General features: G+C 34.5%; 1 protein-coding gene across 1 annotated transcript; it reads left to right on the top strand.

Annotated features, from left to right (window-relative positions):
- Nucleotides 1-1,055: 1,055 nt before the first annotated feature.
- LOC129928686 (probable phosphorylase b kinase regulatory subunit beta) lies at nucleotides 1,056-12,435 on the top strand. The gene is made up of 5 exons (XM_056044069.1): nucleotides 1,056-1,366; nucleotides 8,754-8,906; nucleotides 11,332-11,476; nucleotides 11,970-12,020; nucleotides 12,270-12,435. Exons 2-5 carry the CDS (start codon nucleotides 8,870-8,872, stop codon nucleotides 12,433-12,435), a joined length of 399 nt encoding a protein of 132 aa, XP_055900044.1. The 5' UTR covers nucleotides 1,056-1,366; nucleotides 8,754-8,869.
- Nucleotides 12,436-15,402: the final 2,967 nt, after the last annotated feature.

Raw genomic sequence — 15,402 nt, 5'->3', positions numbered from 1 at the left:
AAAGGGAATGTGTACGAAGGACCAACATTTTGTTGGTGGTGGGGGTGAGCAGCAGATAAGTAGGCCTAAATAAGTGCTACTAAAATTAACAGGCCCAAAATATGAGAGCGTGTATGTGTCGGAGGCCCATTATATATGAAACTGATCTTTCCAAATCAAGTCAAAAGTTTAATGAGTGGGAGAAATTAAAATGCGCAGGTAAAAAAAAAATTGTTCCATTGAGCAAAACAGAGAGAGAGAGAGAGAGGGTCATGCACTTTCAATCTAATAGAGGCTGACGGGTTTTAAAAAAAAGTGTTAGATTGTTCGTTAAAATGAGGTACGTTTATTATAATTTAAAAAAACACAGAAAAGAAGGGGTATTCTGATCATGATAACATGGAATAGGAACATATCAACGTAGTCAGTGTACACTGACATTCATTGCCATACTCATATTACTAATACTAGTAATACTAAACTAATGGTACATCTCTTAGAATCTTAGATCTATTCATCTATCATTTATTATGTTACTTAATTAAAGTACTATCAGTATCATCATCAGATTATCATGTATCATTTTGTCGGGTAATCTATTTTCTTCTTTTTTAAAAAAGTGCCTTACCTTTGCGTATTAAATAATCCAAACTGTTCCAAAAAATCCATGTTATTAAGGTAGGCATATAAAGTATAATGGCTAGAATCGGCTAGATCTAGATCTCTATATCAACAAAAATCCAATATTTTTGAAGTATCCAAAATACGAAGCACGCTAATTTTTTATTTTTTTTAGAAGCACGCTAATTTATAGGCCTACACACACAAAATTAATTGATTGAAACAGCAAAATGAGCCGCTCTATATTAAGTATCTAGATCTAGATTTAGATCTAGGTACACGTTTGCTTTCACTAAAAGTAGATCTAGGTCAAACTTTTTCCCCGTGTCTCCAACAAATCACGTGCATTTTAAGTTATAATTAGATTCTAGATCTAGAATCTAAATATGGCTCCTCATGTCTCGGAAGACAATGAGTCGGGAGGACAGGTGAGTCACTGGCTTTGATTTCGTTTTGAGATGGGGCAGAATTTTGTGTGACTGATTAAGCCTTATATTCTGGAGTGGCAGAGTTTGACACAGTTCATGCATGTATAGATCTATATATGTGTAGTGGAGTGGATATCTTATCAGGAAACACCGGCCACCCCGATATCCACGTGACCCTTCCCCCTAAATGGCACCTTGCCTTGTGTCCGCGCATGACAAGGCAGACCAACATGGTCACTGTTGATTCGACCGGCATCTCCCGTATGTTACTGGACCTACGTCGTCTCCACTCCCTGTTTGTGTCTGGTTCTACACCATGTGTTTATGTATGGCTGCAGGTAATTACATTTTACTTTTTTATGTTATATTGTAATTTTATTTAGTAGTCTACATAGAATATCGCTACCCCCGGATTTCGTCCATGTTGTTGGACTATCGTTATTTTTAGAAAACCAGCATGTAAATGTTTCCATTTGTTAGGGGTTAGGGTACCTTTAGACTTAAGTATACCATACGAATTAGATCCCATATAGAATGTTAACTCAATGAGTGCGGAGCGTCTATCCCATAGACGGTCTGTCCGCCCTAAACGCACGGAACGTATATCCCATAATAGACGTTCTTACCCTACCTTTGTTTCGTTGCATTTTTTAATTTTTTAAATTAAAATTTTTAACTAACAACAGTGGAACTATTTTTACTTTATAAAAGAGTTCTTCATCCTTTGTTTACATAGAAATGAGAAGCTTTCGGCTTTATTTAGACATTTATTTATTACTTTTTTTACAATGTAAAAAAACGTCGCCATGACTACGCTATTCCAAGACACACCCACAATGTTGACTACTGAAGAAACTTTATAATTATTCTAAAATTTATCACAAATAAATAGTAATAATGAAGAATTTGATCTAGATATATAGATAGATTAGATCCAGGTAGGTCTAAATTTAGCGTATTTATATTTTTATATCTAGAATCTATATTATTAGTATTTAGATCTAGATACTAGATCTAAATCTATTATTGTCAGTAGGTCAGGTGTAGTCTGTAGATCGAGATTGACTAGATCTAAAAAGCTTTTATGATACTTTTATCTATAGACTTGGACTCTAGATCTAGTCAATCTAGATATATCTCTAGATCTAAGCCAATCTAAGCTTATGGTAAATAAAAAGAAAGGAAATGGTAGATCTACATCAAATAATCATCCACTTTGGGCATTTTTTCCCCATTTTCTTTTTTTTTTTTTTTAGTATTCTTTATCTGTAAAAATCTACAACATCATGGCTATGCTTGTCCAAGACACACCCACAATGTTTACTACTGAAGAAGCTTTATTGTTTTATTTATACTTCTATGAATTGTAATAATGAAGATCTTGATCAAGATTTAGCATAGGATGAAGCAGACTTGGACATTATTAGCATTTAGACTTAGATCTAGTATTGCCTTGCTTAGGCCTTAGCCTTAGACTATAGGGCTAGGTCCTGAATGTAGATCAAGGTTGACTAGATCTATGCTTTTATCTTTACACCTTTGTAGATTCCTATAGAACTAAGCCTAAGATAAATGAAAACAACAGAAATGGCAGATCTAAATCCAATATTCATCCACCATGCTAGGCCTTTTCTTGGTATATTTTCTAGCAATTTTTTTTAGTATTGCTTTTTGGTAAAAATCATCACCATCACAATACTGGTTCAAGTTGCACTCCAAAAGGTTTACTACTAAATAAAAGTAAAGTATAAAACTATTCTAAATCCATAATTTATCACAAAGGAACAGTAATAATGATCTATTAGATGTCTATATCTTAGGTAAAATGAATTAGGATTTTTATTGTCCTTCATCTAGTTAGAGATTTAGGCTTTGATCTCTCGCTAGCCTATGTCTTGCACTGGTCTAGTATTAGAATAAAAGATGTTCTAGGCAAATAAAAAGAAGACAAATCTAGATCTATATCCCATTGATTCAAATGTACATAATATTTGAGTGCATTTGGTTGATAGATTTAGTACTGGTATCTATTGTTATTGGTAGTAATGAAAAGCGCAATAATTTTCACTTTTTTTCAGACTAAAAAAAACAGGTAAAAATAATAATATAATCAATGATTCATCATCTTTTATTGACTGTTTTATCAGATTTCTTTTTGAAAATGCTGTAAATAGTCTAAATATGCTGTTTCAACAGTAATACAAAGAACAAAATCTAAATTTAGGTCTCAAAAGTTCTAAAGTTGGCATCCATTTTTTTTTCTGAGTGTCATATTATTTAGATTATAATTTGTATCTTATATTTAAATAGAAAGATGTTTACATTTTCACATTCTCCATTCATTTACCTTTACTTTGATACCAAATATGTTACTATAGCATTATTGGTACTTAAAGACCAACTGAAGAGGTTTTGGGGTCAATCACAGAAACCGTTTTAATACTTGTTTTCTGTAATATAAAGCTTAAAAAAACGTGTATGCAAAATATTTTCTTTAACTTTTCAGATATGAGATATTAGCATTTTAATGTGGGTTTTAGGGACACTAAAAAGTCTTAGTCTCGTAGCCATTCGAGATGTCTTTCTCCCTCACTACACTGGTCCGTGACGTCATAGTATGGAAACTAGGTCACGCTACTAAATTTAGAGGTAAGCGAATTAATGTTCGCCGGATTAGCCTAGATCCAATCAAGCGTACTAGTATCGAGTTTTAGTCCACCGTACAACGTGGATCAGTCTACTATACCTCTTGTTACAGTCCACGTGTGGTTTTTTATGACTATGACGCAAGCCGGTTTAACTTAGATCCATTCATGCGTACCCAGTATTTGACCACAACACAGTGTGTCTGTCCACCATATCGTGCAGTACACCTGCAATTTTTTTTTATCACCAATTCTTTCAATTACCGGTATTTTTCGTTCTGATAACGATGATAGTAAAATAGATCTATATGCTAGAAACTATGGTTGCAGAAACAGCTCCTTGACTAATGGAATTCACTTATTCAAATGCCCTTGGAATGATAATGTGTAATTGTGTGTAGGGTGGGGAGAAACAAGTCAAAGCTAGATATTTACTTGCACACTAAGTACAAATTCAGCTTCCTTAACTTATATGATTTAAAAATTTAAGAGTAATCCCCATATTGGAAGCAGTTAGCTCAATGAAAAGCTGATAGCAATGAAGAGCTCAATTTGTTTTTCCTAATGCTGTTATAAAGCAGAATTGCTAACTAATAGTTCACTTTTACTTTTTCTTATATTAACATATTTTCAAAGTAATAATAATAATAATCTTTATTGTCCAAACAAAAAACATTATAACTATTAGAATATTATCAGAATACTTTAATTTAAATAAGATAATAAGAGCAGAAACAGCTGAGGTAATATATTTGATCAGTTAGGTTCAAGCTATTAAATATTTCAAGTTCTAATATTAAATTATTTATCTGGCTAAATAACTTTTGGGTGCTAAATTTTCTTTAAAATATCTTTGTAAACAGTGTCTTAGTGGAAATATTTACATTTCATTAACTAATTTATAAATATAAACAAACTATGCATTCCACATTTATAATAATTTACATTTTTTTTCGTCGTCTGCGTCTGTCTTTAGCAGGCTCGTCAGAGCTTTTCAGCTGTTTCTTTCAAAGGCAATTTGCTTTCCTATATGCCAAAGAAACCACTGGTTTGTCTGTATAATGAATTAGATATGACAAAATATATAAGTTGCAACTGGGTTCGTGTGATCAAGAGAAATGCTGCATTCATCCTTAATCTTCGGAATCGAAGATAATGCCTTATAACTTTATGCTTGCATTAAATATAAAGGGCATGTCCCACAAAGTTGAAATTTATCCAAAAGAATATTTTTTCACTTTTGAGTATTTATAAAGAAAATGTAACAAATTTGTTAATTCTAAAAATTTAAGACAACGTTAGCTTAAAACAAAACAACTGAAAATATGATAATAATAATAATAATCTTTATTGTCCTTGTATAAGACTTATTTATTAAAGATTATTGTCATGACCATATAAAACTGACAGGATTTCTTCTAAGCCATTGAGTGTCATAGCATCAGCTTTTAGATTTATAAGTAAAAGATGCTCAACAGTCTTATAAAATAACAGTCCAGCTGGCATAACACACAATCAGGCAGCCATCCACTGTTGGACGCGTCAGATCATCTTTTAGCCAATGTCAGGTTTCTACAATAAAATAAAATATATTTATATATATATATTTAGTAATAGATACATAATAGAAACATAAATGAAAAATTAAGTAATATTAAATGAATATGAACATTAATATCAGCCTAGAGGAATCTAGTGCTACTTTACTAGAATATAAAAAGATTATATACTATAAAGGTCTATAGTAGATCTATCTTAATTCTTATAATTCTTGGAGTCTAATGATGAAAGAGTTTAGTAAGTCTAGATTTTATTAATTTATAAATCTAGATCTATACCTTCCTTAAGAATATGTAAAAATTATATGCTTTCTAAAAACTATTGTTACTATAGACACTATAGTGACTATAAGTGATAATAGTCTTCTAAATCATGTAGTAGGCCCTACTACAAAACAAGAATAGACTTTTATAGACCAACTAAAGATTTAGACTTTTTAGACGGAACCTTCCCCAGGAGTCAGGACATAGATGATAGAATTATAACTATATATATAATATATTAATATTACAGACCACTAGTAAAGTGACCTAGCCCTATACATAGCCTAGGGCGCCTAGGCTAGTCACTATATAAGTCATAAAACTATATTTTTATATTCCTATATTATTGTTTTTTGTATTTATTTTTTTATAGTAATTTATTTATACTAAATTAGATTTACGACTAGAGTCTAGATTTAGATCTAGATTATTCTAGAATCTACGTCTACATCTAAACTAAGACTAGTAAAAAAAAATATATGTAGCTAAAAATCTATTATTAGATATCTAAATCCATATATAGTTACAATCTAGTAATAAGACTAAATTGTCTTCTACGTAAAGTTGGTCTTAATAACAAAAAAACAAGTTCTAGAATCCTCTAGGCAGTCTAGCTAGATCTAGTGTCTTGAGCTCGACATTTTTCCGTGATTTCCATACTATAACGTCACTTCCGCTTTCGGCCATGACAGAGCCATTTCAAATCTCGTTAATTTTTTTACACTTTCAAATGACTTTTTCTAGTATAAATATGTATTTCTTTTAACTCAAATTTTTAGGAACTATATTTGATACCATCTACTATCATAATCAACAGTTATCTCAATTTCGATAAAAACCTCTTCAGTTGGTCTTTAAACAATAAATTTTTGTTTTAGCCATGTTTGGAACATTTTCTTATTTTTTTTTTAAAAAGTAGCATTTTTATGAAAAAAAAACACAGCAGTCAAAGAGTTAAATGTCCATCTTGTTAATCTAATTCTACAACCAGTGTGTAGATACTGGCTTTTATGAACCAGTTGTTCTATTTAATTGTTAATGTCTTTTATTTTTTGTAATGTTTCGGGTGTTCCATATCTCTCTTGTGTTTGTATAAGACGAGATGGTTGGTTTACACTATATGATTTTCTTTTCGTTTTTTGTTAAGATTTAGTATTTAGACTTTGATGTTGTGTCTACAACTTGGTCTAACCATTTACTGCTTATTAATTATTTTTAGTTAATGCTCATTATTGTTATTATGTTTTATGTTTGCCTTTGGCAGGTCTTAAATGTATAATAAACAGTTAGGAATCGTCCTACGAGTTCCTTTCATCATTAGAATTTAGTTGTCTTCTGTGCCAAACCCACCACATATGCATCTGTCCTACGTTAGCTTTCTTCTTCTTTCTCTCGACTGATGCGATGCAGCTTCGTTTCTTTTGCACTCGGCGAAGTTCGAGATAACACAATAATCAATAATAAACCAGGTCATTACCATGTTTTGGCATCTCAAATCTCGATTGATCTAAAATATAGCCTAAATATAGCCATAGCAGATCATGTTGTTACTCGTTAAATTTGATAGTAGACCTACAATCATAGATCTATCATCATGACACATGCTGCCATGCATGATGTAGATATTTATCCTTGCATGGTTCGTGATGGGGCTAATAAATTACCGTGGTAGGTGGTGAAAAATGCTCTAGATGTCTACAGACATAATTTGATTAATTTTGATGTGCAATTAAAAATGCAGTTGAGATTCTTATCAAAAGATAAGATAAGATACATAGACTATAGTGTGTACCAATAGTGGTAAAATGAAGTTGCTACCACTTTCTGTTCCCCACCTACCAGACTGCATTTGTTTTGAATAGTTTGAAAAGCAGACTTTAATTTTTGTCTAATTTTGTAATCAAACACTTGAGATAATTGTTCAACTTTAAATTATTTCATGTCAATATGCATTACTTAGGGGGTGTGGTGGCTGAGTGGTTAAGTGCATGGCTTCCAAACCTGAGGTCCTGGGTTTGAATCTCTGTTAAAACTGGTATTTTGAGCTTCATGATTTTTAGGGTGCCCCTACTCTAATGGGCATCTGACTTTAGTTGGGGAAAGTAAAGGCGGTTTATTGTTGTGCTGGCCACATGACACCCTGCTTGTTAACCATTGGCCAAAGAAACAGATGATCTTAACATCATCTGCCCTATGCCTATAGACTGTATGGTCTGAAAGAGGAACTTTACTTTCTCTTTACTATGCATTACTTACACTTTGAAATTCTCATTTTCTCATAGTTCAACTCAATAAATAGTTATTGGATTAAATGTTCTGACAGTTGTCACAAAGGGTGGGGACATAGACATTTAATTCATACATCATACTGCTTGTTCGCAACAAAGGACACATAACTAACAATTACAAAGGAATGTAACTCAAATATAACAAGTATTAACAACATTGAGTCCCAATCGTGTTAAAGCATACATGATTTAAACAAATACTTTCATTCATTAATAATTATTTTGTTTGTGTTCAATTTTATGAATACTGTTAACTTAATAGTGTAAAATTAATCATCTTTCTGCTTAAAAAAATATTATTTACAAACATGATGATGACATCATTAATAGATGAAAATCTTTGTCCTCTGAGCACAACATTTAGTTTAGGAGAAATGAGCTCACAAATATATGTTACAGCTTTCTATTAAATCTAGTTCTTTAGAAACTACATTGGTTTCTCATCAAGTTTAATTGTCCCTGGGTTCAGCTTTTATATAAAAACACTAAATAACTCGGTCAAGATGAACAGTGGATGTTTAAGTTGCAACATGTGAAGTTTGTAAAAATAAATGAATTCTTATGTTTGTATACCATCAAAAAATTTGACATTGTGACTTTAAGCACCACTGAGATGGAGATATCAATTATTTAATTTGGAAACATTTACTTTTTTTCCCTTAGAAATTTTGTTTTTGATAAAATGTTTTTTAATAAGTTTTAGAATTAATTATCTTGTTTTAACTGTAGGGGATTAAACTGTGAACCTTACCAACATTCATGTGTTTAGAAAATTCATTAAAAAAATAGAGAAAAAGATAAATGCAGCTCTTTTTTCTAATATTCTAATATTTCATTGTTTACACAACCACGAATAAGATGGATATCATTTGTATTTACTTTAACTAATAGTCACATTTCAGGGTTTTAAGACATGATCTTGAATATTGAAATGCCATTTCCTTTCATTAGACTTATTCTTTTGTACAGATTGTTGAACCAGTCATTCATTGACAGTTGTTTATAGTAAACAAAGGAACAAAATGAAGACACAATGTCCAGATGCATGAAGTGGAGATTTAGTAACAAAAGAAAAAGAACCTCATATGCTGAACATAAAACTTAATGGTTTTTATATGCTCTGTAAGTTCTTTATTTACAAAACCTCCATACAATAACGTTGCGTTAATCATTAAAAAAAACATCTCCATAACTCACTAACAAAACATCACTGTAATCTAGTAATAAAAGTTTGCTCTAGCCCAATGAGAAAATAGCATTTTTTTAAATATACATATGTTATAAACTTGACTTTTTTTTCTTAGCTAAATCACTTTTTAACTTGTCTTTCTGTCTGTGCCCCTAAAATTTTGCTATGAAAAAGTGCTACTAACCCATAGCCAATACGTTATGTCTGGTACTTTTCTATTCCTCTAATATTAAATCTGCCGCTGTTGGGAAACAGGTCATGTCCCACAGGACATGCGTGACGCAACTATAGTCACAATATACAAGAACAAAGGGGATCGGAGTGACTGCAACAACTATAGGGGTATCTTTCTCCTCAGTATAGTGGGCAAAATCTTTGCTAGAGTGGCACTATCCAGGCTGCAGGTGATAGCTTCTAGAGTCTACCCAGAGTCTCAGTATGGATTCAGGAGCGGTAGATCCACTATAGACATGATATCTTCTCTACGACTACTGCAGGAGAAATTCAGAGAGAGAGACAGACCCCTTTACATTGTTTTTGTTGATTTGACTAAAGCTTTGACATGGTCAGCAGAAGTGGCCTTTTCAAACTCCTGAGGAAAATAGGTTGCCCTCCCAAACTACTGAAGTTAATTGAGTGTTTTCACAAGGAAACTAAATGTACTGTCAAATTCAATGGAGCCCAATCAGCACCTTTTGAGGTTTGCAGTGGTGTCAAGCAGGGATGTGTGCTCGCACCTACTCTGTTTGGCATATTCTTCTCCTGTCTACTGCATTATGCATACAGCGACATAAACGAAGGTGTGTTTCTCCATACAAGATCCTCTGGAAAATAATGTATCAAGGCTGCGGGCAAAAACCAAGGTTAGGAAGCTACTCGTCAGGGAACTCCTGTTGATGCAGGATGATGCAGCTATTGTGGCTGATTCTGATATTCAGCTACAGTCCATGGTTGACAAACTATCTGCTGCTTGCCAGAAGTTCGGCTTAAACATCAGTCAAAGCAAGACTAAGATACTTGTCCAAAACACAAACACTGCACCTCAAGTAAGCATTAATGGCCAACCACTAGAAATTGTTGATCACTTTTGTTACCTTGGCTCCATCATATCCAACAACACTCTACTGGATAAAGACATAAACAACAGGATAGCCAAGGCAATGGCCACCATGTCACGGTTGCAGAAAAGAGTCTGGGACAACATATTGCTGACTAGCAGTACTAAAGCCCTAGTCTACCGGACTTGTGTGTTGAGCACCTTGCTGTACGGAAGTGAAACATGGTCAACCTACTCATGGCAGGAAAAAAAGCTGAATGTCTTCCACCTCCGATGCCTAAGGCGGATCTTTAAAATAAGGTGGCAAGATAAGATAACCAATGAGGAAGTGCTACATAGAGCAGGATGCCAGGACACCCGCTCTGTTATCAGCAGCAGTCGCCTTGGCTGGCTTGGCCACGTTCGTAGAATGCCAGTAGGTCAACTTCCACAGGACATCCTGTATGGCGATCTAATAGAAGGCAGGAGAGCCGCTGGTCGCCCACTTTTACGTTATACGGATGTATGCAAACGTGACATGAAGCTCTTCAAAATCGACACTTGCAACTGGGAAGAGGTGGCACTGGACAGATCCACATGGAGAGAGAGCATAAAGGAAGGGTCACAGATTGCAGATGTCATACACAACAGAAGCAGAAAGAAGGGTGAAAATGCAATGGCGCCTGGTGATTATATATGCCCAACCTGCGATCGCAGCTGTGTATCAAGGATTGGCCTCTTTAGTCACACAAGAAGTTGCAAAGGGAAAAGATCGTCTCTCGAGACGTAAAATGCCACAGACAATATTAAATTTAGTAGTTATCAATATCACTAGTACAGTCAATTTAGGTTAATTGGACTACATTGGGACATGATTGATTCAGTCAACAACCAGATCAAGAGTCCAGAGCACAAACATCAAAGTGGAAAGGAAAAACTAATAAAACATCAAAAGTTGTGTATACAAGAAAGCTACTATAATAAAGAAATCAAAATGAACACTTGCTGGTATTAGCAAAGCTCAAGACAATTAAAAAATGCCCATGATATATTATAGTTCAAGCAGAATAAAAAATGATTTTCAATTAAAAAAAAACAACATTTGGGCATTCCTTCATTATTATTACATCCTACCCCAAATCTCCTTTAGGATGGCAGGGTATGAAACTCTGGACAATCATGGTAACAGTTCACCCATCATTTTTTAACTCTTTTTGTTAATTTATTTTGTAATTCAGTATTTGATGATTTAATATATTTTATCTCAAAAATGTATGTATTGATTACAAATGTTCCTAATTTGAATCTTATTGTATCGCCAGCAAAACATCAAATCTTGCGAAACCAGAGTCCTATCAATGGTCTTTTTCCTTCTATTGGTTCTGACAAGAATACAAATAGAATAGCTCATGTTCAGGATTCTATTTACTGTGCAGTTGCTGTTTGGTCACTGGCTCAAGTTTATAAGTATTTCAGCTTTATCATTTCATGTTTGGTATTTTTAGCTGCTGCCTTTTTTTTTTTTCAAAGTCTGCCACTTTTATATTAATAAAAACTCACCTAGCACTAGTAGGGATAGAGATTTCTAAATTGAAAACCTCAGGTGGCATTAACTCCATTTGTTAGCGTTTCATAAGGAAAGATTTATGTGTCAAAAAAATTAATAGGTATTGAAGCATTTGGGATACATGTGGTATAGGGTTAAAACAGTTTATAATTATGTTTCTTTTTTTTTCCAATATCAGGGTTGTATATTTCTTTTTTGACTTGAAGTGTGTATAATTCCTAATTCTAAACTGGTTTTAGTTAATTATTATCCTCTGGTATCTACTTTTGGTCAAAGTGTCTTCCAAGTAAAGATACTGCAATGGTTACAAATAAATTGGTTCTCAAACACCAAACAAAAATCTATCCAGAAATAAGTTTCTTTATTAAACTATGAAACATAATTTCATTTCAGTCAGATTTTCATCAGAATAGATAGCAATCCTTTGTTAGTCAATGTCTCACTGTAAGTCAGATGCCAGGAGTGTTTAGTTGTTTATGATAATAAATATTTTAGCTAACAAAATAACTTGGAAAAAATTAAACCTTAAGATTGTGTTACAAAGATTTATTTTAAAGGTTAGGGTCCATTTTTTGGTCATAATTAATATTTAATTGGTGCATGTTGACTTGAAAATTAGTACAGTTTTGATGACTAATTGAAAATTAGTATCTTTGTATGCACATAATTAATTACTTGATTATTTCTATCCAGAAAGATTGATGATGACCAGGGCAGTATCATTAGTTGGGCCAAGCTGATGATAGGTATGTTGCAATGTTGGATATTCAAGTTGGCCTCCTTCAGTCTTAGAGCGACTATGGTTCATCTCAAACACTTTTCCATGTGCAATGTTGGATATGACAGGCAGATAAAGTGAGTAGTTTGTTTACAACCAAGCATAGAATATCATTGCATATCAATATTAAAATCATATTGTTTTGGTCAGTGCATAAAATAACTAGGTTTGGATTACTCCTGGGTCCCAGGGTCTGCACGTAAATTACTTAACAATATGCTTTCTTAGTTTGGAAATCCAAGACATGTGCAGCTCTAAAAAAATATTTATTGGTGGTATAAAATTTCTCTACAAATCAATAGTTGGCTCTTGGGGGAGTTACCACCTTCTACCAAGCGCGTCCCCAGGTTGCGGATAGGGGAAAGACCCTTAGATATAAGGGTTAGCTGTGAATAGCAAATAAACAGCCATGGACCAACTGGTTTGCAGTCATGGAGGATGAGATGAAGTATTCCAGTGGTTAGAATATTTACTAAAAACATCTCAGAAATCCAGGGAAATGATTGCAAAAAGCGAGTATAGGGTGCTCTAACTCTAAACCCGGGTAGATGAAACTTGTTAGCTAGGGATAGCAGTTCATCTAGGAGAGAAAACTCCGAAAATAAACACCTGCTGCCTTGCAGATGATCTTGGATGATCAAAGGCTATGGGAGCACACCCAGAAAGAAAAGCAGGCTGAAGTCGGAGTCAATGGGCCTCCTGGCGCATAACACATTGACACTAACCTCATCTATGTTGGAGTTCAGTAACCATTCTAATAGATGTGGTGTCCTGCCTGTGGAATCCCGCCGCGCAGGTAGGGGGCCCGGCTCTCCGCCTCGAAGGAGCCCACACAAGCGAGCTGGTGGTTCTTCTGTCTCTGCCTGTGGAGCCAGGAGCAGGGACAAGAAAGTAAAAACTACTGGCCAACACTCCAAGACCAAAAGTCTAAAAATCTTACAATGGAACGCAGAGGGCATCCAAAAGAAAAAAGAAGCTCTAAAAATATTTCTGCATGAGAAAGAAATTAATGTAGCTTGCATCCAAGAAACTCATTTGAACAGTAATCTTCATTTCTCCATTAGAGGCTACACCTGCATCAGACAAGATAGAGAAATCAGACCCAAAGGAGGAATCCTAACCCTCATTAAAAATGACATCCCTACCACAGACATAACTATGCCCAACTCCTCATAAATCAGAAATAATGGGAACTAAGCTAATTCTCCCAGATGGAAATATTAATCTATTTAACTGCTACTTCCCACCAGACAAGGAAATAGAGATTGACCACATACAAATACCTGACCAAGAAGACTGTCTAATCTTAGGAGATATGAATAGTCACTCTCAGAGCTGGGGATACCCAGACCTAAATGCCAGGGGAGAAGAAATTGAAGAATGGCAAGCAGAGAACAGACTTATCTTGCTTAATAAACCTGAGGATAAACCAACCTTTTTCTCAAGAGCCTGGCTAACATCAACCACTCCAGATCTAGCCTTTGCAACTGACAACTTATCCAAAAAGTGCACCAGAGAATTTGCAGACCAGCTAGCCACCAGTGACCACAGACCCATATTGATCAGTATCGATACCTCCTTCAAAATATCAGAAAACTCCACCATCCCCAGATGGAACTACAAAAAAGCCAACTGGCACCTATTCTCAAAGCTCACAGACCTATACACAACTTCAATAAACTGCAAATCAAATCAGGTTAATAAGTCATTCTCAGCTTTCTCCAAAGCAATCCTCCTAGCAGCTAAGGAATCAATTCCCAGAGGTGCAAGAAAAGATTATATCCCCAACTGGTCTGATCACCTTCAACAACTCCACAATGCCACTATTGAAGCCAGAAACACAGTAGAAAATAACCCTTGTATAGAAAATAACATAAATCTAAAAGCAGCTAACGCAGTTTTCAGGAAAAATTACCTTTCCGCCATGAGGAAAAGTTGGCATGAAAAAACAGAACAACTAAACGTAGATAGAGACGGCCACAAACTCTGGCGTATAGCCAAATGTCTCAACCAGGAAGAAAACAGAACAACTCCTATAGTAATAGAAAAGGACAACAAACCCCTGAAAAGCCAAGAAGCAGCAAATGAATTCATTAAGTTTTTCCAAAGCGTAGGACAAATACAAATTAATGAAAGTAGAAATAAACATGTAAACTCAGAAATACAAGATAAAATTAAAGAAAACAATCCAGCTTACTCCTTGGGAATGACCACTAATCTTAAAATGAAGGAACTAGATGAATCCCTAAAAGTCCTCAAACCAAAACAAGCCCCGGGCCCAGACAAAATATCTAATGACATGCTTCTTCACTTGGGTCCTCAAGCCAAAAGAAAACTGCTACAAATATTCAATGCTAGCTGGAAATCTGGCAGAATTCCAAACATCTGGAAAAAAGCCATTATGATCCCTATACTAAAGCACGGCAAACCAAGAAATAAACTGGATAGCTACCGTCCCATCAGCCTCACTAGCTGTACTTGCAAACTGATGGAAAGAGTGATAAATAGAAGGCTGACATGGATCCTTGAGTCAAATAACCTACTCACTGAAGCCCAGGCTGGCTTTAGAAAAGGCAGATCAACAGAAGATCAAATTGCCTTCATCACACAAGAAATAGAAGACGGCTTTCAAGAAAAGAAACCAACAACAATTGTGTGGGTTGACTTAGAAAAAGCATTTGACAAAGTCTGGGAACAAGGTCTCTTGCTCAAGCTAATCCAGCATCACATATCCCACAGAATGTACAACTGGATAAAGGAATATCTAAATAATAGAAAAGCCTTAGTTTGCATGCAAGGACAAAGAAGTCACACAGTGGGTATAAAAAATGGCGTCCCCCAAGGAGGAGTCCTATCCCCAACACTGTTCCTAATATTCATAAACGATCTAAATCAAAACCTACCAAGAAAAGTTAAAAGCAGCATGTATGCAGATGACCTTGCCTTAATTAGCACAGAAGAATATGTAGGAACATCGAAATTTCGATTACAGGATGCTCTCGATATACTCAATAATTGGTCCAAAGACTGGGGCATGTCCATTAACAC

Source organism: Biomphalaria glabrata, chromosome 10 (genome assembly GCF_947242115.1).
Source record: "Biomphalaria glabrata chromosome 10, xgBioGlab47.1, whole genome shotgun sequence".
Classification (NCBI taxonomy): Eukaryota; Metazoa; Mollusca; class Gastropoda; family Planorbidae; genus Biomphalaria; species Biomphalaria glabrata.
This window is presented reverse-complemented; position numbering and strand designations above follow the sequence as displayed.